General features: G+C 45.1%; 1 protein-coding gene across 11 annotated transcripts in view; it reads right to left on the bottom strand.

The window, feature by feature from the left end:
• Positions 1-24,605, bottom strand: part of FARP1 (FERM, ARH/RhoGEF and pleckstrin domain protein 1) — a 265,189-nt gene that overhangs the window by 84,208 nt on the left and 156,376 nt on the right. For all 11 annotated transcript variants that reach the window (XR_004819950.1, XR_004819947.1, XR_004819948.1 and 8 more), the window contains one exon: positions 8,491-8,595. Coding sequence is in view for 5 of the 11 variants with exons in the window: in XM_035726576.1 (XP_035582469.1) it covers positions 8,491-8,595 (105 nt within the window). In the remaining 6 variants the exon portion in view is untranslated. The remainder of the gene's footprint in view (positions 1-8,490; positions 8,596-24,605) is intronic.

Here is a 24,605-nt window from a genome sequence, read left to right on the forward strand (position 1 = left end):
CGCCTATAAGAAACACTGCAGGGCGCGTGGGTGGCTCAGGAGGTTAAGCGTCTGCTTTCGGCTCAGGTCATGATCCCAGGGTCCTGGGACCGAGCCCTGCATCGGGCTCCCTGCTCAGTGGGGAATCTGCTTCTCCATTTCCCTCTGCCCCTCCCCTGTTCGTGCTCTCTCTCTCTAATAAATGAATAAAATCTTTAGAGAAGTCTATTAATCAGAAACCAAAATGAAAACAAAAAACCATGTATCTTTCCAGCTTAAGAAATGGAAGATGACCCGACTGCTCTATTTTTCTAGCGATCCTTCCTCTTCCCAGACTCTCTCTGCTCAAGGAGAGCTTTGCCTCCTCTGAGAACTGCCCCATTAACACAGCCACTGTCCCATCAAACACAGTGCTGCTCTGTGTGGTGAATAGAGGCACTCCACAACCTTGAGGACTGCTGCTAGATTCCCAAACTTTTGTCCGTGGTTCTGCAACAGTCTTCATCCGTTACACCCGGCGTGTTCCACAAAGAGCCCCTCCTGGCCTATGATGTCCTCAGACCTCCAGGACGAAGGTCAGGAGGCTGCTACTAAGCATACATGAGGAGGTCTGTCCGACCCCGGTGGGGCTGGGAAACCACCAGCAAGGGATGCAGCCATGGTCTCTGTGGCTTCAAGCCCCTGGAAAGCCTGCCTGCAGCTATGGACTGAACTGTGTCCCTCCAAAATCCCAATGTTGAAGCCCTAGCCCCCCAGTGTGGCTGTGTCTGGAGATGGGGTCTTTACAAGGTAATTAAGGTTTAATAAAGTCATAAACGTGGGGACCCTGATCTGATAGGGCTGTGGCCTTACAAGAAAAGAAAGATCTTTTGTCTCTCTGCATCATGTGAGGACGCAGTGGAGACGGTAACCACCTGCCAGCCAGAAGGAGAGTCCTCACCAGAATCTGACCAGGCTGGCGCCCTGATCTCAGACTTCCAGCCTCCAATACTGTGAGAGATAAATGTCTGCTATTCAAGTCACACAGTCTGCCGTATCTTGTTAGGGCAGCCTGAGCTAAGACACCTACCCGTGGCAAAACTTTTCTCCTGGCACAGAGAAGGATATAAAATGAACAAAAAGAGGCCAACCTTCTTCCTGAGCTTTACCAGTATTTATTAGAAATTGGAATTCATATAAGACCGGTACACAATGTAGCTTTAATGAAAGACTGGTGGGCCAGTTCATTGGTTTCTGAGCTTGAACGCAAGCACAAAACACAACAGATATCCGAGTGCCTACTATGTGCAAGAACCCTGCTGGGCTCATCATTGCAAAGTATCTCATGACAACCTGGTAAAATCATCATTTATTAATCCCATTTTCCAGATAAGATACAAAATCAAAAAGGTTCAGAAATCTACCCAGCTGCTGTATGACGAAGCAAATGTTCAAATAGAGATTTACAAGCCACAGTGCGGTTTTTCCTGGCATCCTCGACAGGCTTCTGAGGTCAGTGGTACGCACCTACACACCCATCTCGGTCACTGAGGTTCGTGCAGCCCTCTGAACTCCCAGGGCCAATGTGAGGAAAGGCGGCCAAGTCGAGCAGAGAGCAGACTGCACTCGCTGAGACAGGCCCGTGTGTAAACCCTGGTTATAAACCTGGTTATACAGCTCATCATTAAGTACTGAGCAAGTTACCTCTCTGAATCGGCTCCCTATAAAATGTAGATGATAAAATACCGACCTCACAGAAATACTATAAAAAGCAGAGATGGGCAAACGAAGGCCCAGGAGCCGAATCCCAACTACCACGTCCTTTGGTACAGCCTGAAAGCAAAGACTGGCTTTTACACTCTTAAGTGGTTGAAAAACAACAACAGAAGCAGCGTTATTTCACGACGCGAGAACTATGAAAGTCAAAAATCCATGCCCCTTAATAAAGTTTTACTGGGACACAACCGTGCACATCGGTTCACGTATTGTCTGTGGCAGTGCTGGGGGTTGCCATAGAGATGGCAAGGCCTGCAAAGCCTCGCACATTTGCCGTCTGGCTCTGTTTGCCCACCTCTTGTACAACGAACAAATGAGATGCATTTAGGTGTGGAGCAGAGTCGTGGCGCACAGAAGACGACCAAGGAGAGTTAGGTCTTTGAGTTCACCCCAATGGCAACTTTCTGGCCTTCTATCGCCCCACGACTCTGGCTACTCATTAACTGGCATATTAAGCAGAGTCTCGAGTCCCAGGATCACTCTTGTTTCTGCCATGGAAAGACCAATCGATAAAAGAGCTGATGAAAACAGGTGTCTGCTCCTGTGGGGCAATCTCATGAGCACGGCTGCTTGGACTCAAGGACAAGGGCAGGCCAAACTCGCATGTACACACAGCCATCAACTCTATTAACTGGCAAGCCATGGGACAAGTCTAATTAAGGGTAGAGCATAACTGATTACCAATTATCACTAGTTTATGTCCCATCTTAGACCATGGAGAGCATGCCTACTCCCCTTAGGCTTTTGCAACCCCGTCCTGAGCAGCCTGCTCTGACGTGGGCTCCTCACGGGATGGAAACAATAAGCCGAGGGATGGAAAGCTGGGCTGGGACACGAGCTGCCTGGACCGACCGCCCAGGCACAAAGGTCCACAACTCCGTGTGCCAACGACTTGGGGGACCCTAGTTTCCCATATAACATGCACAGGCAGGCACATGGGCAAAGCCGGCTATGACAGCCCACGTTTAGACATGGTGAGACCAACCATGCTTCCTCTTGGTTTGGCAGGTTAAGTCAGCAGCCTCCCAAATGAAGCTGGTAAAGGTGATAAGCATAACAGGAGCATCGAAACACCAGGCTGATGACGCACTTGTGTTCACTGCAGCATTATTCACAACCACTGAGGGTTGTGAATACACAACCTCCAGGTCCACCCACAGATGAACGGACACCCAAAACGTGGCACCTCCACACAACAGTATCACTGAGCCTTAAAAAGGATGGGTATCCTGTCATATGCTACACTGTGGCCGCGTCTTGAGGACATGATACTCAGTGAGATAAGTCACAAAAAAGATAAATGCTGTTTGAGTCCACTTAGAAGTATCTCAAGTAGTCCAATTCCTAGAAACAGAAGTAGAATGGTGGTTGCCCGGGGTTGGTGGGGGGAGAGGAAATGAGGCGTTGTAGAAGGGAATGGAATTTTCATTTTTAAAAGATGGAAACAGGGACGCCTGGGTGGCTCAGTTGGTTAAGTCTGCCTTTGGCTCGGGCCGTGGTCCCCGGGTCCTGGGATTGAGCCCCAGATCGGGCTCCCTGCTCAGTGGGGAGTCTGCTTCTCCCTCTGCCTGCTGTTCCCCCTGCCTGTGCCCTCTGTCAAATGAATAAATAAAATCATAAAAAAAATTAAATAAAAAATAAAGACGAAAACATTCCAGAGATCAGTGACACAACGTGAATACAGTTAATGCTACTGTCCCGGAACTTAAGAGATGGTTAAGATGGTAACTCTTATGACCTCTGTTTTTGACAATTAAAAAAAATGATCATGATAAGAGTCTCCATAACGAATACTTTTTAAACACTCGAACAGGTCCCCCAACACAGGTTACATGCTGATTGATCTTACCACATCTGATTCTTTCAAAAACCCCAACGGTTGGGCACTATTGTGCCCATTCCACCCACAAGTAAAGCGAGGCTCAGCTCCTGTCATCCTGCCGCTGAGTCGTCCTGCTGCACTGACTTCAGGGCTGGGAGTCAGATCGCAAAGCCCCTTTCCTGAGCTGCTACAATATACCACCCCGCTAGAAATCAACAGAATCTGGGGAGGAAAGAGAAACCGCTGGACAGAAATCTTCAATTTTCGAGCATCTTTACTAAGAGCAGAGGTGAAAACCCAGCCAGAGTTTACTGTTTTCGCAGGTGAGTGGCTCTTCCTCAGTTCAACAAAAATCAAGACTTGTCCTTGGTTCTTCCAAAATAGATGCTGTCAGCCAGCCTTGGGGCACTTTTTGGTCATTATTTCTGCTCCTATGTGCTTTTACCTCATTGAATTTGGGAACACACTTTTTTAAAAAAGATTTTATTTATTTGTTTGTCAGAGAGAGAGAAAGCACGCGAGCACAAGCAGGGGGACCGGCAGAGGCAGAGGGAGAAGCAGACTACCCTGCTTGCGCTCGCGCTCGCTCTCTGACAAATGAAATCCCGAGCAAGGGACCCAATGCGGGGCTCCATCCCAGGACCCTGGGATCATGACCCGAGCCAAAGGCAGACGCCCAACCGACTGGGCCACCTAGGCGAGCCCGGGGATAAACTTTTATTGACGTTTTATACACACACGGAACACATGGGGTGAGCGTAGAGGTCACTGCACTTGTACATGCTGATTATACGCATAGAACCAGCAGCCAGATCAAGAAACAGAACTCGGCCAAGGGCCCCAGAAACCCTCCTTGTACCCTTCCCCAGGCACCTCTGCCTCCCCATCCCAACATCACAGATCCGCTCTGTCGAAACAACTTATTCTTTTTAACCTTACAAAATTAACTCTCAGGTTGGGATTTTGTAATTGACACAGAACAAAACACGGGAACGGGGTCAGAATGGAAGGGTGGTGGGGAGCACGAGCTTGTGTTTAGACAGAACTGAACCCGAATCGCGGCTCTCAAATTTCCAAATTTCCCAGCCGTGCTCCTTCGTGAAAATGACTTAACCTCTTTAAGTCTTAAGCTTCCTCAACAGAGAAAGGGTGTATGATGGGCTTTTCTGGAATCAGTGAAATACTATCGGTAAAACGAACAGGATGCCTTGCACAGTCATCACTCTTCAGAGTAGTGCTGCCAAACTAGGGCTTCCCGTGTTATAAATAAAGTTTTATTGGAACAAAGCCACATCTACTCATTTACACACTGTCCACACGGTTCCTGCATACAAGGGCAGCCTTGGGTAACTGCAGCAGAGACCCTATGGCTTGCAAAGCCTTCATACAGTATTTATTAACTGGCCCTTTACAAAGTGTACTGATCCCTGCTTTAGAACATGGGCCATGTTAGCTGCTGTGTCCACAGGGACTAGAACAATCTGGCACATGGTAGGCACCCATGTGGTGGCTTCCATTTGTGTTGCATGTGACAAACACCGATTTCTTTGTCATCATTAATGGGTTTTCCATACCTTGCAGCGGAACACATTCCTAAATGGTATTACAAGAAAGTAGTGAGATGATAAAAATCAAGCCTGATAAAACTTGAAAGAAACCAGCACTGGAGGTGCACAGGAAAATCAACAGGTTTGTAAGTTCTAGAAAGGCACCGAACTTGGGGTCAGAGGAACCTGGTTAGAATACCAACACCACCACTAGCTATTTGGCTGACCCAGATATGGAACAGTCCTGAGAATCTTAGTACCCTCACCATTACTGATTTATCGTTTAAAAAGGCAACTCGAGTTGGCTCAGAACGAGGCAAGAGTGGAGTCGGGGAAGGCAAAGTTGTTAGAAATAATAAGACAGCATATCTTCTGGTGTTTTGAGAATCACTATTTTAGCATAAAATAATTTTATGAAACAATGTTCCATAGAACTTGCTAAATTGTATTGTCATTATTTGTTTCCTTGTCTCTCTTACCAGCTGTGCACTTGCTGTCACTCCTGTCTTCTATGGTATAAAGGATGACGACAGACACAGTGTAGGCATAAAATAATTGCTGGATAAAGAGAATGTAGAATTAGATTTGGCCCATCTGCGGTCCTCTGCCACATCAGAAAAAGGAATGGGAGTCAGGGAGGCTTAGATTTAATTTAAGCATGAGGAAATGCTGAAGAGTATTTGGAGACAGGAACAAGCTGAGAAAACACTACTATTCACACCCGCTTTTAGGTATGTGACAGATTTGCTCATTCACCACCTGCCCACTCGACTGTCTTTGCCTTCCTTGTAACACTCTCTTCCCTTGCTCTGTGTCTTTCCCCTGGTTTTGCTCCTCCCCAACTGCACCTCCTCTGACGGATCTTCCTTCTCTGTCTATCCCTTAAATGCTGGTGCTCCAAGCTAGCCTCCTTTCCAGTCTACCCTCTCGTCCAGTTTCAGAGCTTCAATTAATATTTAAGATAATCCTGGGGCGGGGGGCGGTGCCTGGGAGGCTCAGTCAGTTAAACGTCTAACCCTTGGTTTCGTTTCAGGTCATGATCTCAGGGTTGTGGGGTCAGCCGCCGCGCATCTGGCTCCGGGCTCAGCGCAGAGAGTCGGCTTGACCCTCTCCCTACCCCCTGCTTTCCTGCTCTTTCCCCCACTCTCTCTTCAAATAAATAAATAAAATCTTTGGAAAAAAAAAATTTTTTTTAAATAAAATAATCCTAGGATTTGTGAAGTCTGCATTTCACCTCAGATCTCCTTCCTGTGCTCCAGGAGGTACACCTCCTGGTATTGCCCACTGGACATCTCCACTGGGATGTCCACTGACGCCCGAGTCCTCATGTCTGGGATAGAACTCGTCTTTCCCTATTCACAGACATGGCCTCTCCGAGACTTTCATCCCCACCGATTGGCACCACTAAACCCCAGACAGCAAAGCTGGAAAACCCAGCGGCTCTGAGCCTGTTTTCTCTCACAAGCCCATGCATTCAGTCATATCCCTAACCACCTCCTCCCCCAAAACCTCTTGAATTCACCCACCTCCCTCCAGCTCTCCAGCGTGGTTCTCCCTCAGTTCCTTCCAGCACCATCTCCAGCCTGAAACACAGCAAGCTCCTAACGGCTTTCCTGACTCTAGTCTTGTCCTCTTCCAGTCCAGTCCTCTTTCTAACCCAAAAATCGCATCATACCATGTTCCCTTTAAAACACACTGACAGCTTCCCAAACACATTAGCTTGGGAGCTGTGCTGTCCAATATGATAGCCACTGGCTATGCGTGTCTACTGAGCACTGGGAACGCGGATGGCATGAATCGAGAGGGGCTGTGAGACTCAAATACACACCAGATTCGAAGATGCAGCACGAAAAAATGTGAAATAGCGTATTCACAGTTTCTGATACCGATTACATGCTGAAATGATAATGTTCTTGGACATATTAAGTTAAATATACTTTTAAGTTAATTTCACTTTGGAGCGCCTGGGTGGCTCAGTTAAGTTAAGCGTCTGCTTTTGGCTCAGGTCATGATCCCTGGTTTCCGAGGATCGAGCCCCACATCAGGCTCCCTGCTCAGCAGGGAGTCTGCTTCTCTCTCTCTCCCCCCCTCTGCCCCACCCCACTGCTCGTTCCCTCTCAAATAAAATCTTAAAAAAAAAAAAAAAAAGGCCCTTTGGAATGTGGCTCCCTGCCTACCTTACAGCCTCCTCTTTCTCACCTCCTTCACTTGAGTCCCTCCCTCTTACCTCTCAACTCCAGCCTTACTTGCAGGTTCCTGAAGGTTGCTTTGTGCTCTTTAAAAGTAGGACCCCCTCTCACTAGAACATTCTATCAGGTCAACTCCTATTGGCCTCATGGGACTCAGCTTTGTAGTACCTGGGAAGGATTCCCTGAACACAATGTTGTTTGTTGCCCCCACTGTCCAATGCCCCCTGGCCCCAGTGGGGCACCTGTCACATGCCCTGTGCTAGGCATTGACTACACTTGACACCCCACCTGATCATACGTTCCCTGCATCTTACAGTTATCCCCAGCACAGTGGCTAGCAAAAGTTCTAGGTACTCTGTACTGAATGGAAGAATAAATAGAAATACAGTAAATGAACTTATAGTCTCAAACAGTATCTAATAAAGAGACTCAGATACAACCTTAAGAAAGTGCCCTGAGACAAAAGACAAAAGGAACAAAAAGCTATGTTCTAACTTCTGGGTTCAAATGGGTGAAACCTTTGTAAAGAACACGACATATTTTTCAAACTTTACAACGATCGAAACCCACGGATTAGGCAACTCCATACCACTGGATCTCAAGTACTGAAACACTTGAGTGCAAGCTCAAATGTATTAGTGTGCTTGCCGTAGTTTCATCTGTTGGAAAAGCAAAAGACTAGGAACAATCTAAGTATCCCATTATTGACAAAAGGCGTTGTAAATCCTGGCATGTCCGTTTGGCGGAATGGCACAGAACTGAAATAGAAGGAAGTGGATTCTGTGTGCGGAAAAGGAAAGATCTTCACAATACACTAATGGAAGTGGTAGGGAAGGTACAGGACGTTGTATATTGTTTCCCCACATCAGCGTGTTTCAGAAATATGTTTGTATATACACAGACACGGACTTTTATCAGAAAGAGACAGAGGCAACTGGTAATGGTAGTTTCTGGAGGGAGAGGTGGGGGAAAGGGTCAGAGGGAGCTAGTCTTCATGGACTATTCTCTTGGCACTTGCTAATCCTATGTATGTAGTACTTCCAAAAAAGACTAACAAGGGCTTTCTGGATGCTCTTCTTCTGTGATGGGTCTGTATGGCCAAGGAACCAGACCCGATTACTCACCTTCCCCAAAGCCGAGTGGATGGTAAAATATCTTCCCATCACTTAAATTACTTCATTAACTTCCCATTACTTACCGTGATCTTTTTGTGGTCGGGAAACTCAAGGCCAAAATAGTCCCCTTCCACGAGGTTGAGGTGGTTGCAGACTGCGTCCAGCAGCACTTTCCCTGGGGCTCTTTGCTGCGAACAGAAACAACAGGAGTTACCCCCTCTGACATGGGAAGAGATGAAAACCAACCTCAGCTCCCACCACGGGAAGCCTCTACCTTCCTGAATCCTCCGGCCCTTCTCAGCTTGCCAACCTCCATGAACGCCGACCACCGGTACCCCCGACTGCACACCTTGGAGCCCTTTCCAGGCTGTATTCCCACTTAGATGCTAATTCTCTGCCATTTTCCCCTCCCCACCCCAATTCCAGGCACCACCCCCTTTTTAAAAAATACGTATACTTCTAGGGGTCCCTGGGTGGCTCAGTTGTTAAGCATCTGCCTTCAGCTCGGGTCATGATCCCGGGGTCCTGGGATCGAGCCCCGCATCGGGCTCCCTGCTCCGCCGGAAGCCTGCTTCTCCCTCTCCCACTCCCCCTGCTTGTGTTCCCTCTCTCGCTGTGTCTCTCTCTGTCAAATAAATAAATCTTTAAAACAAATAATAAAATAAATAAAATTATTAAAAAAATATGTATACTTCTAGAGCAGTTTTAGATTTACAGAAAATGGAAGACAAAGCACAGAGAATTCCCACATACCTCTTTTTACCACATACACAGTATCCGGTTTCCCTTATTATTAATCTTGCACCAACGCATTTGTCACCACCTCTGAGCCAACACGGACACATTATCATCACCCCGAGCCCACACTTTACAGCAGGGTTCACTCTGCATTCTACAGCTCTAGACGTCCTGACAAATGTATAGTATCACGTATTCACCATCACAGGGTCACAGAGGATAATTTCACCACCCTCAGCCCCCACCCCACGCCCCCCCCCCCACTCCTGGCTACCACTGGTCTTTTTGCTGTCTCCACTGCCTCTTCCAGAATGGCGTATAGTTGGAATCACATGGCATGTAGCCTTTTCAGATTGGCTTCTTTTGCTCAACGGTATGCATTTAGGTCCCTGGATGTCTTTTCATGGCTTCACAGTTCATTTCTTTTTATTGCTGAATAATATTCCCTTGTATGAATGTACCACAGTTTATTTATCCACTCACCTGCTGAAAGACATCTTGGTTACCTACCACCCAAGTGTCGGCGATTAAGAATAAAGCTGCTATAAATATTTGTGTGTAGGTTTTGTGGGGACATTAAGTTTTCAACTCACGATTCCGTGCCCTTTTTGTGGCAGTGGACCCTAACCCTGTTCCTTGTCCCTCCCTCTGCAAGTAAAGCAGAATTTATGATTTCTTCCCTAGGTTCTCCCAGAACTTTGTGCAAACTCACCTCCACACCTCACCCACACTGAAGGTAAAGGCTGCATTTTATTAATCTCTGTATCTATGGTGCCTTGAAGACCAACCAATTTGGAGGTGAATGAACAAATGAGTAAAACATACTCATTCCACAGTATTCTATAAAGTTAAGTATACATGAGCCTGTCTCCCCACTTAAACTCTGGGCTCCTTACTCACCTTTATATTCTTATCGTCCAGCAAAGCAGCTGGTACTCAATGAAATGCCCACAGCAATCAATACTCTACATGCATTTTCTATATACTGAATCTGCAAGGGAAAAGGGAACAGGAGAGAAAGACTCCCAGTTTCTACCCTCACCACTAAGAATCATATATATGCCTTGGTTTCTCTTCACTGCCTGATGGATTCTTAATGACCCACTAATAAAATGGACCCAAGTCCACCACACAGATCAAACACTGGAAGAAAAATGTTTCAAAACATGGTCATCTCCAGTTACTGCTTTTATACTTTCACCTTTCCTCTGAGAAGAGCAAAGCATTACAGGAACCAATTAGTAACCCCGGGGACTAACGGACGGTAAGCTAGAGCCTGACAAGTTTAATGATGGGCATTTCCGTTAGCCTGGCCCAGCATGACCTGAGGAGCCATCAAAGATGCTTCCGTGTCCAGTCATTGAGCATTTTTTTTAAACAGATGCCACTTTATACTCCCATATTCCTCATCACTGAAATCCAGAAGATATTCATAGCTCTCTGAAGGCGTACAATATTCTCCACGGGTAATCCCAACCTCACCAGGCTCTTTCATGAAGTGCCTGGTTCAAAGGTCACTGGTAGAATCATCTCATGTGAGCTGATGGCAGGACTAATGAGAAAAACAGGAACGTCTAATAAAGAAGGAAAAGATTTCATTCCCATTCTCTAAGAGAAATCATCCCTCCTTTACTTCCCACGGTGGATTTACTCTGACAGTCTGCAACATCATTCCTCAACACTTGTCTCCGATGGATTTTTTGGAACTTCACACTCAAAGTAATTTTGTTCAAATTCCCATCACAGTATATTAACTAGAATTTAAATTTAAAAAACACACACAAAAAAACCAAAACAAAATCACATCACAGAATGTAAAACGGATGGTGGTATTGGTGAATGTCCTTAATGCCACTGAACTGCACACTTCATGGCTAAACTGGTCAATTTATGTTATATATATTTTATCACAATGAAAAATGCAGAAGAAAAAAAAAAAACAAGAAAAAGTAAGTGGAGGTGGGGTTCACATCTATAAACAGCCAGAGAGGGTGATGCACAATAGAATCTGTTTCTACCTTTTTACGAGTCAGAAAGTGAGTTCTTCTTAGAACATTAGAGCTTAGAAAATAGCTCAAGGAAGATTGGCTGTGAAGGCCTGACCACATGGGGAGAGTGAGCGAACACCCATGTGGGTGCACTCAACATCTGCTAAGATTTCTCTGGGCAAAGAGGTCTTTTATGTGTTTGGCAGGAAATGAACGTTGTTAGAGTAACCGCAAATTTTGCATTTGGGGCAGGCTTTGCACTAGGAGCCAGGAACAGGGTTCAAAGAGCTATAAATCCACCAGCACTTTTGCTAAAACAAATCTAGAAATAAGATGATGAAGTGTGAATGGGGGAAGGGGGCATATCCAACAGCTTGGATAAAGTTAGCGGGCACAAAGCAGAGACCCCAAGGAATTCTGACCTGTAGAAGTCTCTTCTCAAAGGAGGGGCTTACTTTAAGATACACACACATTTCTATTTAATGCTGCACAAGCTACCGTACATGAGGGGAAACCAAGAAATTTACACATCATTTGAAAACCTGCACGCTAGTTAATATGAATTTAATATGAAATATTAAATATGAAATTTAATATGAAAATGAAAGGATCTTATGACAAATGAGTTTTTTAATTATCACCAAGTGTTATATTGAGGCTGAGGAAACAGACCTCTAAGACTCCCACAGCCTCTAAGAAACAAACTCCATGGCAGTCAACCTAAAACACAGCATTACGCTCCAATCCTGGACCAGAGTAGAATTATTAAGGTAAAATTTATTCATACATGAAAGGCTGGGGTACCTGGGTGGCTCAGTGAGCTAAGCGACCAGACTCCTGATTTCAGCTCATGTCATGATCTCAGGGTCGTGGGATCGAGCCCCGAGTGGGTCTCCATGCTGAGTGTGGAGCCTGCTTGAGATTCTCTCTCTCCATCTCCCTCTGACCCTCCCCCTGCTCGCACATCCTCCCTCCCCCCACCTCAAATAAAGAAAATCTTTTTTAAAATGGAGAAAAAAAAAACGGTCAGTCTGGCCAACCCCACACTCAGCCAGTCTTGATGAAAATTAATTCTAGAAACGTGTGCCTTACAGATATGACACCAAATAGTAATTATATGTTTTATTCTGGAGAACAAATCAGCAAATAGTGAAACTACATAATCACATTTTTATCACTTTTTTCTTATTGGCTACTTTTAATTATGCTCCAAAAGGCATCTGAATTTTAGCCTCACACACAAGTAAGTTGGCTAATTTCAAATTGGGTGTCCCACTTGATTTTCCCCATTTTGAATTGGCTGTTCATGGAATCCTATAAAATTACCTTTTAGGAGGAGGTTTGCATTTTGGGGAATGTCGGGCCACTAAACACCGAATAACAAATAGTATAAACATTCAAATTTGGATTTAAGCTCTTAAAAATTGTAAATCAGGAGCACCTGGGTGGCTCAGTCGGTTAAGCGTCTGCCTTCGGCTCAGGTCATGATCCCGGGTCCTGGGATCGAGCCCCGCATCGGGCTCCCTGCTCGGCGGGAAGCCTGCTTCTCCCTCTGCTTGCTGCTCCCCCTGCTTGTGCTCTCCTGCTCTCTCTCAAATAAATAAAATCTTTTTAAAAAAATTGTGACATCAAAGTTGCTTTAGTTTATTGTACCTTTAAAAATCTATATGCCTTCAGGTTTTTTCTATTGCATAAAGTTTTATGCGGGAGTATTTTTTTTTTCCTCCTCCAAAAGAATAAAGGCAATTCTTTCTGCAGTGGGGGGTCGTCTCCTCCCTTCCCTACCTTCCCTACTTCCTCAAGCGTCTAAACAAACGATTTCCCCTACTTGATACAAGCTAAGGTTCTAACCTTTCAAAAGCAATCTCATACACAGGTTTGCCCAGGTTTAAAAAATTTGCATCTGCTGAGGTTTCAGAAAGCCCTTTCTGGAAGTGTTGTTTTCTCTCCCGCCCGCCCCCGGCCCCCCTTCCTGGTTTAGGATTAACGTAACCATGACAACCAGGGCATGCTCTTATCCAGCAGAGAATGACGTCGCTCAAAGGCCTTGGTCCGCTTTTTCTCACCTTTAATACCTCTTAGAATATTATTCAAAGTTCTATAACCCACTAACTCTCAAGCCTTATCTTAGGGCATTAGAATCCTGTAGATTTCCTCATGGCCCTTTGCTACTTTTATGACCAGGTGGGTGGATGTAACTCTGCAGGCTTGAGGACCCTATAGACAGCAAGCAAGTAGCCATCTGCAGGCACCGGGCTTACCTGCTGCAGAAACAGAAATCAATACCGCTAAGTAACCCAGCTAAACCAGATTATGCTAAGTACTCTGTTAGAGAGAAAGAGAACTCTCTGGGGTCTCTTCCTCTAAGAACACTAATCCTACTCAGGGTTTTGCCCTTATAGTTTCATTTGGCCTTCATTACTTTCTTACTCCAAATATAGCCACAATGGAAGTTTGGGCTTCCATACATGAATGGAGGGTATGGGAGCACAATTCAGTCCACAGGACATGGGGGTCACGACAGGACTGGAGATACTATCATCTATCTCCCAAGATCAGTGTAAAAATTCAAACTATGATTGCAAAGTGGTTAGCAAAGGCCCTGGTAAAGAACAAGTTTTCTATTACTGCTGCTTCTACTGTGAAGGGACAAATGTCAATTTCTAGCACGGATGGCGGGGGAATGAGCTGACATTGAGGAGGAGGCATGCTTCTTCAATGTCACGGGACAGGAAACCTGGCTACCCCATCAGCGCACTGCGGGATGATGTCGCCAAGGGCAGAGGCCACCCCAAGCCCCACTGGGGGTGATTCAGTGCAGCACTTCTGGTTTTTGTGCCCGCCAATCACCTTAACAAGCTCCAAGTGCTGATCCTGGGCGAATGGGATGAGGCCTGAGAATCGGCATTTCTAACAGGTTCCTAGGGAGGCTGCTACTGGTACAAAGACCATGCTTTGAGTAGCAAGGTGCCAGTCACATCGGTCAGTTGCTACTTTTTTTTTACTTGAGGGAGAGAGAGTGAGTGAGCAGGACTGGCAGAGGGAGAAGGAGAACAGACTCCCCGCTGAGCAGGGAGCCTGATGTGGGGCTCGATCCCAGGACTCTGGGATCCTGACCTGAGCCGAAGGAAGACTCTTAACCAACTGAGCCACCCAGATGCCCCTAATCAGTTGCTATTGAATGACACGTGGATCCTCAACACGCAGGGCTAGCTGGCTGGCTCGCTCGCTCTCTGATTTCTATTTGAGGCTAACATCAAGCTAGAAGCTTGATGGTAGCCAAAAAAAAAAGAGCCAAACCAGAAGATTTGTTTAAGTCCTAACTCCCAGTACCTGTGAATGTGACTTTATTTGGAAACAGGGTCCTCGAGATGTAGTCAGGTTAAGATGAGGTCATTCGCGTTGGGCCTAACCCAGTATGAATGGTTCCTTATAAGAAGACGGTGTAAAGACAGAGACACTGGGAGAAGGCCATGTGAGGACAGAGGCAGAGACTAGAGGGATGTGACTATTAACCAGGGAACACCAAAGATGAAAAGCCCCCCACTAGAAGGTGGAAGAAGCAAAGAAGGATTCTACTCAGTCTTGGAGGAAGCATGGCTCTGAGGACACCTTGATTGGGGACTTGGGGGCTCCAGAACTGTGACAGATTAAATTTGTTGTTTTAACCCCCCAGTTTGTGGTCCTTTGTTACAGCAGCTCTAGCAAACTCATACGCATCTCTTAGCCTCATGTGGGGCAGAGACAACGCAGTCACATCCCAAACTGTCCCTTTCGAAGAAATGAGATTACAAGGAAATAATAAACCAATAAGCGGATTTGGAGTAACAAAAACTCTGGCCTTCAAAATTCCTCTAACTTGATCATCAAACACACTCAGCAAGTAGCAGACTAATTACGGAAGGTAATTAATCCTTCCCGCTGTTAAAAGGTATTCCTACAGCTGTTGATCTAGACGTGAAAGGCGTTCTAGAACTGAAATCCTTTTTAGGAAATATTCTCTCTCTTGAGTGCCTTCCAACTGTGAGGTCAGAGGGGTGGGAACCAGACTCAGATGCGCACAACTCACACACATTCCCAACACCCCAGAGGTTCAGGGCTACCCCTTCTTAGCCCCTCTGTGCACAGTCAGGAGCTGCCGATGAAGCAAAAGTTCAAGGAGAGCACAATCTGAGAAATTCCACAGGAACCCACCTAACGGCCCGTAAATGCATGTTTTTCTTAGAAAATTTAGCACAAGGCCACTGCCAGAGCTTAATATAAACGATGAAAAGAATGTCAGTCTGTGGCCAAATATGGCCAACTCAATACACGCATCTCCACTACACCCAGAAACCCCACTTAAAAAAAGAACAGTAGAGAATGAAAAAAGGAAGGAGGAATAAATTCACAGAAAACCAAGAAAATGAGACAAGAGACAGCAGGTGAGAGATTCCCCCCAAATTCTAGAAGACGACAGACGAGAATGCTGAAATCTTATCAATAGATCAGAGGGGAGAGAGTCAGAGGTAAGGAAGTGGCCACATTATGCAGAACCACCCCCCCCAACAAAAGGTCAGAAATGGGAGACACCAGCCACTTCTGATAATGCAGACTAGAGAAAAACACTTGTTAAAACACTGTAATTTGAATCCCCATATAGCTAGGAGTTTATAACTTAAAAAAGAAAAAAACAGAAAACAAAAAAACTAAACAAACCTAGAGGGTTATAATAAAGAATATTTGTATAGCAACTAAGAGCTCTTAACAATAAAAAAAAGAAAACCCAGCAGCACAGAAATAAAAATTTTACTGGAAGAGATTAAAGATACAGGTGAAAACTCCTAGAAACAAAACATCCCGACAAAGAGATGGCATTGAGACAGGCGTGCGGGGCATTTATGGGCTCAGCTCAAGAGTTCCAATGTCTGACCAACGCGACTTCTGGACAGACCCAAGAGCAAAGGATATGATGCAAGCACAATGCAAGGAAATTCTCCAGAATCAAAGGGTCTAACCTCCTAGGTTGCAAAGGGCCCGAGACTATCTCACAGAACGAATGAACACAATCCATTTCAAGGCAAGTATCTGGGTCATTTTGGAACCCAAAGAAGAAAAATAAAATTCTTCTAGGAGGGAAGCAAAGGCTGGTGAACCACAATCAGGGCACGGGACTTCCTGACAGCACACAAGAAGCCAGAACAGAGTCCCTACCATTTTCTCCTCCAGGACATCAATAATAATGGCTGGTGGCTTGCTGGAGTCAATAAAGACGCTGGAGGCCAGATGCAACGGCCCCGGGACTCACCCTGGGGATGGAGAGACCACTTCGGCTGCTTACCTGCACCTCTGCTAATAAGCTACCTGCCCTGGGGCACTCCAGGCTGGAGGTCACGGACTTGCCAAGATCACGCTCTCATCGCTGCGGAGCTGGGATTCAAACCCAGTTAAGACAATCTGCTCCTAATCGTTGAGTCCCAAAGTCTCTCCATTTTCCCTCTTGTCCCTTTCAAGACCTACACTTGCAATTTTGGTGATTCAAATTGTCCTGGAGAAAACTTGCCAATAAAACCAAGGAAAGAGGCTGACGCTTTGCAAGAGCTCTAACTAGAGGCACCAAAGCGCGTGAGTAGGCCACATAGTATGACACAGTTAGGATGACCATAGTAAGCCCCTGCAAGCTAGGGGGAGTGGCACATAAGCCAACCCATCTTCCACTGCAAAGGCAGGACTCCTCAGGTAACACAGAAATGAGAACTGAAATGTGGGAGATGTTTCTCATGCTGTTTTTCCAGCCCCTGGGTGACACAGAGAGGCAGTATAATGTCATTATTAGGAATACAAACTCTGGGGGTGGGGTGAGGAGGGGCACCTGGGTGGTTCAGTTGCTTAAGCGGCTGGCTCTTGGTTTCGGCTCAGGTCGTGTATGAGATTAAGCCCCATGTTGGGCTCCATGCTCAAGGTAGTCTGCTTGAGATTCTCTGCCTCTCCCCCTGCCCGCTCTTCTCTTTAAAATAACAAGTTTTTAAGAATACAAACTCTGAAGACATCTGCCTTCTTGCAAATCCCGTATCTCCGCTCCATGGCAGTGTGACCTTGGGCACGTTACTCTTTGGGCCTCGCTTACCTCTTCTGTAAAATGGGCATAATCTCCAAACCACTTCATAGGGTTGTGGTGAGGAATACATGATTTACTCTACCCGAACCTCTTAGGACGGTATCCAGGACTCAGTAAACTCCACGGGGTAGTAAGTATGATGGGGACGGGGGAGGACGCCAAGGACTCAAAAGCGCACCAGGAAAAGTGATGGTGGCCTCATCAGCAGACACTAATCACCATGGCTGTGAGATCCCAACCAGAGCAAGAAGCGCAACTACAGCTTTAACACCAGAGCCTGGAAGCCGGGACAAGGCTTTCATTCTGGGTGAATGTGGCTAAATGTTTAGGCCTGCCCATCTACGTGTCTACAAACGCGGCGATTCTTCCTCCCGCCGTGGCTCCAAGGGTGGCCACACCGTCTGCGGGGACACTGCCCTCCTTGTTCCCCGCCACACTGAGCCCCAGTGATCCGAACACTCATTAAACACACTTCAGATTGGATTTCAGAGCCCCGACTCCAGGCCAAGAAGAGAATGGGTGCTTTCAGCTCCTAGGCTGTCATTTGGCTACATTATAACCCCAGCATCATTAGTACTGAAGTCACTCCGCTTCCTTGGCTCTGAGACCTCACGTGCGCATGCGCGGCGGAGGCTGGCCATGGCTCCCCTTGCAAATCGGCAACGCGAAGAGCAGAGCAAGAAAAATGCGGATGGAGAATTCGGCCGTTCCTAGAGCTGGGTTTCTCGGCTCTTGACCCTGAGCAATTCATCGTCTTTTTATCACTTTCAGAAGTGGATGAAGAAAAAATTCCAAAATTCATCGAAGTGAGACAATCTGGACTTTTTAAAAAAATATCCATTAGTCAGGGAATAAAGTATCACACAAATAATGAATCAGGCAAGTAAAGCCCAGATCACGACTGCTCCAGGAAAAAGCATTAGATCCTTCGCAGCAAAAGAAAAATATTTCATTTTCTTTATGTCTATTTTAGTTTGGTGTTTCTCTCCTTGGGCTCGGTGATCTAATTAAGCCTCAAAACTTAATACAGCGCACAGAGCCTGAACTTTATGAAAACACACCCGATATCATGCACTCAGCCTCCAAAATTATTATTCCAAAGTAAGATGGAAAGTAAATATTTTATTGAATTTAGCTTAATATTCTAACAGAAGAGTGAACACCGTGTAAAACAAAGCACCAAATTAACACGAGTCCCCTGCAGGCAGATTTCTTCTACCATGTTTTTTTAAACACAGCTTTCCCCCCAAGAACCAATCTCCAAGGTTCTTGGACAACCTCCAGGAACATTAAATGAACAAAAAATTATTTTAAATGTTTACACTTTTTTTTTAAAGTGTTTTATTTATTTATTCATGAGAGTCAGAGAGAGAGAGGCAGAGGGAGAAGCAGGCTCCCCACCTAGCAGGGAGCCTGATGCGGGACTCGATCCCAGGACCCTGGGATCATGACCTGAGCCGAAGGCAGACACTTAACCATCTGAGCCACCCAGGCGCCCCTACTTACAGACACTTTCAACAGAAAACATTTTTAATGTTTTTCAGTTAGTAGGGAGAATGGAAACATTATCTCATCCTGAAAAAGGACTTTTAAATTATTTCTTATGCATTAAAAATACGTAAACCAAGGTGTCAAAAACACAGTTTTCAGGTCAATTTAAGATTTCTCAGCTCTGGAGTCCCCAGAAAACCTCTCAAATAAATACTATTTACTTTTCATTCTTTTTCAAGTACATTTCAAGTTTAATATCCTATTAAGCACATAAGCAGTTGGGGTGCAAGTGGGTCTGAGCTCCAGGTTTGCATGTCTGCAAGGAGGTCAGAGTCTTAATCTGAGTTAGTACAGCTGACCCTTGAATAACTTGGGTTTGAACTTCATGAGTCCACTTACACGTAGATTTTTTTCAATACAGTACCGTACTGTACTGTAAATGTGTTTTCTTAGTAACTTTTCCCCTCTAGCTTACTTTATTGTAAGAATATAGTAAAATGCACATAACATATATAGTATGTGTCTATCAACTGTTTATGTTATTATCTGTAAGTCTTCTGGTCAACAGGAGGCTAGCAGTTAAGTTTTGGGCAAGTCAGAAGTTATACACAGATTTTCAACTCTACAGAGGACTGGCACCCTTCCCACATTGTTCAAGGGTCAACTGTACTTCTCCTCCCTTGAAAAACTGGAAAGCTCAGATTAGTATAAGCACAGAGGCTCCAGACTTAGGGCAAAGAAACATACAAATATATAACAAAGGTAACAGAAGGTATCCAACAGAGACCAAAGGTAGTCACAGAGAGTGGAATGGTGTTTCCCAGGGGCTGGGGGTGGAATAGGGATGGGGAGTTACTGTTTCAGGGGTAGAGTGTTCAGTTTGGGAAGGTGGAAGAGAGTTCTGGGGATGAATGGTGGTGATGGTTGCACAACGTGAATGTACTTAATGCCGCTGAACTGTACACTTCAAAATGCTTAACATGGTAAAATTTGTTAGGTGTATTTTATAATGGGAAAATATCCAAAAGTACTGGTCATCTACTATAGGGACTGGCAAATGGGGGGGGGGGGGGAGTCAAGGACTATGAAGAGTAGTTTCATTATAAACAAAGTACACATTATAATTATAAAGAAAGATAGACACCAAACTTGTGCATTTCCAATGGATGAGGCTATTACTACTAGGTATAAAAATGTGTGAGATTACATTTGGGAGGAGCACAGAATATGGGGGGCGGGGCACACTGGACAGAGGTTCCAGAATCATTAGGATAGGACTTCGATGCCTGGCTTGTCATTTACCAGCTATGTGGCCCAGGCAAGTTACATGACCTGCCTGGGCATTCATTTTCCCATCTGAATAATGGAACAACGATACCCCCCAAGGAGGCACGTCTGAGAATTCAATGAGGTAAACACATAAAATGTCAGGCACTGATGCCAGCACTTAACAAGAGGCTTCATTTGTAGTTGAAGGCTTTTCCAAGTTTTGCCACCTTTTGATAGTTATGAAAACTCCTTTGGGTAGTTTTAAGGCTTACTACACATTAACTACTGTAAAATAAAACATATACTTTTGATTCTATGCCAAACCATAATCTTCTGAGGAGGGGTTGAGGAATGAGATAATGGGAATAAGGGGCAGGAGGGACAAGTCTGTATGATCCACAAACTAGAAAACCCTAAAAAGCAAGCAAGTTCTGTGTGTCCGCTGTGGATGATGGGCCCTTCCTGCCACCAACTTGCTAGAGTAAGACAAAGTCTAAGCACATAGACTCTAGGCTCAGGAGAAAGCTCATTAAGTGAGTATACAGCAGCGGTAGAGAGAGCATATCCCAAAATACGGATGGTCCACTAGGAAGACTGAAAGAGTGTGAATTAAAGAGTTTTCCTTTAAGTTATCAGACAACAAGCTCCTTGGGTGTTAAAAAACCAGTGCAGGCAGACAAGATCATTCTGCATGGTGTACATCAGATTCTTTTAAGTTCTTACAAACCTAGTAGAAAGAAATGATCCTCAAGTCAGGAGCTATTTCTAGGAGCTAATTCCAGGATAGCAATGATTTTGAGGTTCACCTGGAAAATCAGGTTCACCTGGAAACTTGAAACCATCCACATCCTCTAACCTGCACAACCATTCTGATTCATGTACACACTCCCAGTCCTTCATGACACTCAGGACTTGGAAACCACAACTTAACCTTCTATGACATTCTTTTCAAATTCACCTGTGTCAATACCTTGATGAAATTTTTTTTCAGCTTCCTTGTATTTCTTTGCTGCATTTGACCTCTGTACTTACGATTACCATTTGACTTACTACATAAATAGTTCCCGAATAGTTTCTCAGGTCAGTTCTATCAGAAAGATCCATCTTCTACTAAATCATTTGTATCATTCCCGCTCAGAACTCAGAGTCAGGGTCTTGACACTGGAAAACAAGGCCCCAGGGGATCTGCTCCTCCCCCGTCATCTGTCTGAAGCCACATCCAAGTGTCCTCCCTCCTGCTCAATCCAGTCTAGCCACACAGGCCTGTCTGTAGTTCTCAGCCTATCAGGTACATACCCACCTCAGGGCCTTTGCACTGGTTGCTCCCTCTGCCTGAAACACCCTCTCCTCAAAAATCTACATGGGTAAATCCCTCACCTCTTTCAAATCTCTGCACCAATGTCATCTCTCAATAGGGCTCACCCAAACCACCCTACTTCACTGTCATTTGCCCCCCATGCCTCCTTACCTCTTTTTCTGCTTCTCATTTTTCACTTTATCACTCTCCAGCATCCGAAACGGCATTTCTTTATAATGTTTCTTATACCTGATGGTCCTGCTCTACTAGCACACAGACTCTAGGAGCACAGGGATGTTTGTCTGTTTTGTTCATTAGATCAGCATGATACATAGTAAGTGTCTGTAAAGATTTGCTGAATGGTAAGTGGATGAAATCCTTTCAAAAATCATTATTTCTCACAGAGAGACCCTAACAGCACAATCTTTTAATAAAAATAACCATACGCTGGGGGCTAAATTCTAAAGCCAGTTTGAGAATATATTTTTTTCAAGATACTGTTGCTCAAAGTAAGTATAGAGCAAAAGTAAAGAGAACTGACATCTTCCAAATGCTGTAAAGGGAAACCACTCTGGAAGGGCTACTTGCAGGGAGAATGCTAAAAGGGAAATAATAAAGGATGGCTTTCTGTCGACAAGGGAGCACTCAGTCTGGGCTACTGGGCACAAAAGCGCTACTCACATGACTGTTACAACACACGGACAGAAACACCTACAGGAAGACCAGAGTGACGTGGTGGAAACCATCACATCACCAGTACTAACTGGCCAGGTGGCCTCTCTGCCTTATCCCTCACCTGGCTTTGATGAGGAAACTAGGTACGGGAAATGAAAGGAGGGGTTGTGGTTTTTCAAATCTTGTTCAGAGAACACACCATTCTGTGGGCTATTATTACGGATGCAGTGCTCAGAATATCCAAACCTTCTGTTCCCTTTTGAGCTGGTTCACTAGTTTACTTTTATGTGATAATTTCAAAATATGGTAAAGAGAATGTCTTGGATACAGGCCATTCTGTTGTTAATTCATATGGATTTTCAGTCTGGGGTTCACTTCAAGCCCTATACAAAACCTTATTTTCAAGTAGACCATCCCAGCAATCAGCACGTTTAGGGATATTTCATTTTTATGTAGTGTTAGCACTGCTCAAAGTGGCAGGAAAAAGGAAAGCAAATCTAAGACATGCACTAAAGAGCATGAGTGTAGAGTACATCTTTGAAATAAAATCCTGCCCATGAACACAGGCAGCCTACAGTGTCCCAATACCAGCCTCGAGAGCAAAGCCGCATTTGCAGACAGAAGTTTCTGAAAAGGCAAAAGCATGCAGTAACAACGGCCTTTCCCAACAATCCTCTATGACGTCATAGCACTCAGAACGTTCGTCCGCAGCGGCTACGTAAGCAAGGACGCACACAACGGAAAAGAGCGTGTTCCCCTTGATCCAGACTTTGGGTTATTCACAGTGACCGTATTCTGTCAATAGTGTGTGCTCATGAAATGCACTCTGTCCCAATTTATAAGCAATTACATCAGTGCTACAAACAAATTACAATACTGGAGGGCAATAAGCACATGTTTGAAACAGATCCCGTCACCTGTTGAAAATTAAGTATACCCTGATAGCAGAAATAGTGTTTACAGGTTTACCCAGGAACTGGAGAGTCAAGACTCAGTTCCTGGAGGAGAGATGCAGGAAAAAGATCTAGTTCTTAAAGTTTATATCGGCTTTTCACTGTCTAATTTCTTCATCATGCATGATGCCTTTACCATGCTTTCAACAGCGCTGCCACCAAGGCAAAAGAAATGCTCACCAGAGCCCCACAACCAGCAACTCTCTTTTACAAAACCACTGTGAAAGTTACAAATTGTTCTGTCCTCCTTAATGGCAAATTGCACTGAAGCAGGAGAGAAGACTCGGGAATACACAAGCTCACCAAAGAAAGGCGGGAGCAAATTAATAGCGACGGGAAGTAGAATGGTGGGGTTGCAGCGGGGGCGGGGCGGTGGGGTTACTGAATGGGCATGGAGTTTCACATCTGCAGGATGAAAAAGCTCTGGAGGTCTGTTTTACAACCACGTGAATATACTTACCATCACTGAACTGCAGACTTAAAAATAGGGGAGATGCTAAATTTTGTGTATTTTTAACCACCATTTAAAAGAAAAAGCAAGCAAGGAGGACTAAAACTCTAGGTCTGAGCCTGCGAACAAGAATGTTACCTTGATGATACCATAGGCCAAGCTGGTTTTATTAATTCCACAGAACAGAAATACATAGCAGAAACAAAGCACAACAGACCGGCAACACACATGTACACGAATGTTCTTTTGCATGGGCTTCATTCATTACGGAGTCAGCGGTGACTTTAGGTTTGATTTTCATTCATTTTTTCAAAGCAGTCACCTACTAATGGATGGCCCAATGGAAAAATTTCCAAAGCATTCATTCTATCATTAGCAGCTCCTTTTAAACTCCGTGCGCCTGCGAGCCAGGCAGGCGAACCTATCAAGGGTGGCCAGATAAGCAGGCTGTTTTCTCTGCTGAAATGCCCTGTGGCTGTTTCAGGGCATCAGGAAAACAGTCCACCTTTCCAAGCCTGCTGGTTTCAGGGTTGGTTTGTTGGTTTTTTAACATGAAGCATAACTCTAACCCACGAGCTGCCTTTTGCCAACTCATCCACAACAAATTCTTTCTGTATGACAGTTCTATCAAGACCACACTGGAAAAGCTACAAATATTAAGATAAATATTCTTGAGACATCATCTGAGTAGGTGGTTCCAGAAGGGGCCTCTCTGGTTTATCATTGCCTTTTGACACACATGTGTAATTCTGAATTAAGGAACTGATCTAGAGTTCATAGGTGCAAGATGAATTAGCAAGATAGGCAGGACCTAGCATTTGCCCTGCATTTCAGTATGTAACCCTCCACCCAGAAGTCAGCAGCAGTTCACCAGTGAAGAAGCTGGAAGCGTGCTGATAAGATTGCTTACTTTCCCAAGGACCAGCCCAGCCTAAATGGAATCAGCAAGCCGAGGAGGCAGGCGAGAGCCTCTATTTTCAGGGATGAAGCACAGAGACCCAGGTACCAGGAAGAGCAAATCAGAGAGCCAGTAACAGAGGTCCACAGTTTTATTAATCAAACTGGTAGGAAGTTGAGTGAAAAGATGGATCCGGCGATGTTGTCAACTAATTATATATTCCTAGAAGTACCGTTTTTCAGTACTCATGGGAAGGCAGTTGCTGAAACAAAGAAACCATTTCTTCCATTCAAGCATCACATGTATAAACTCAGTACCACTGGTACAATCGACTAAGTGTC

Source organism: Zalophus californianus, chromosome 3 (assembly GCF_009762305.2).
Source record: "Zalophus californianus isolate mZalCal1 chromosome 3, mZalCal1.pri.v2, whole genome shotgun sequence".
In the NCBI taxonomy this organism is placed as follows: Eukaryota; Metazoa; Chordata; class Mammalia; order Carnivora; family Otariidae; genus Zalophus; species Zalophus californianus.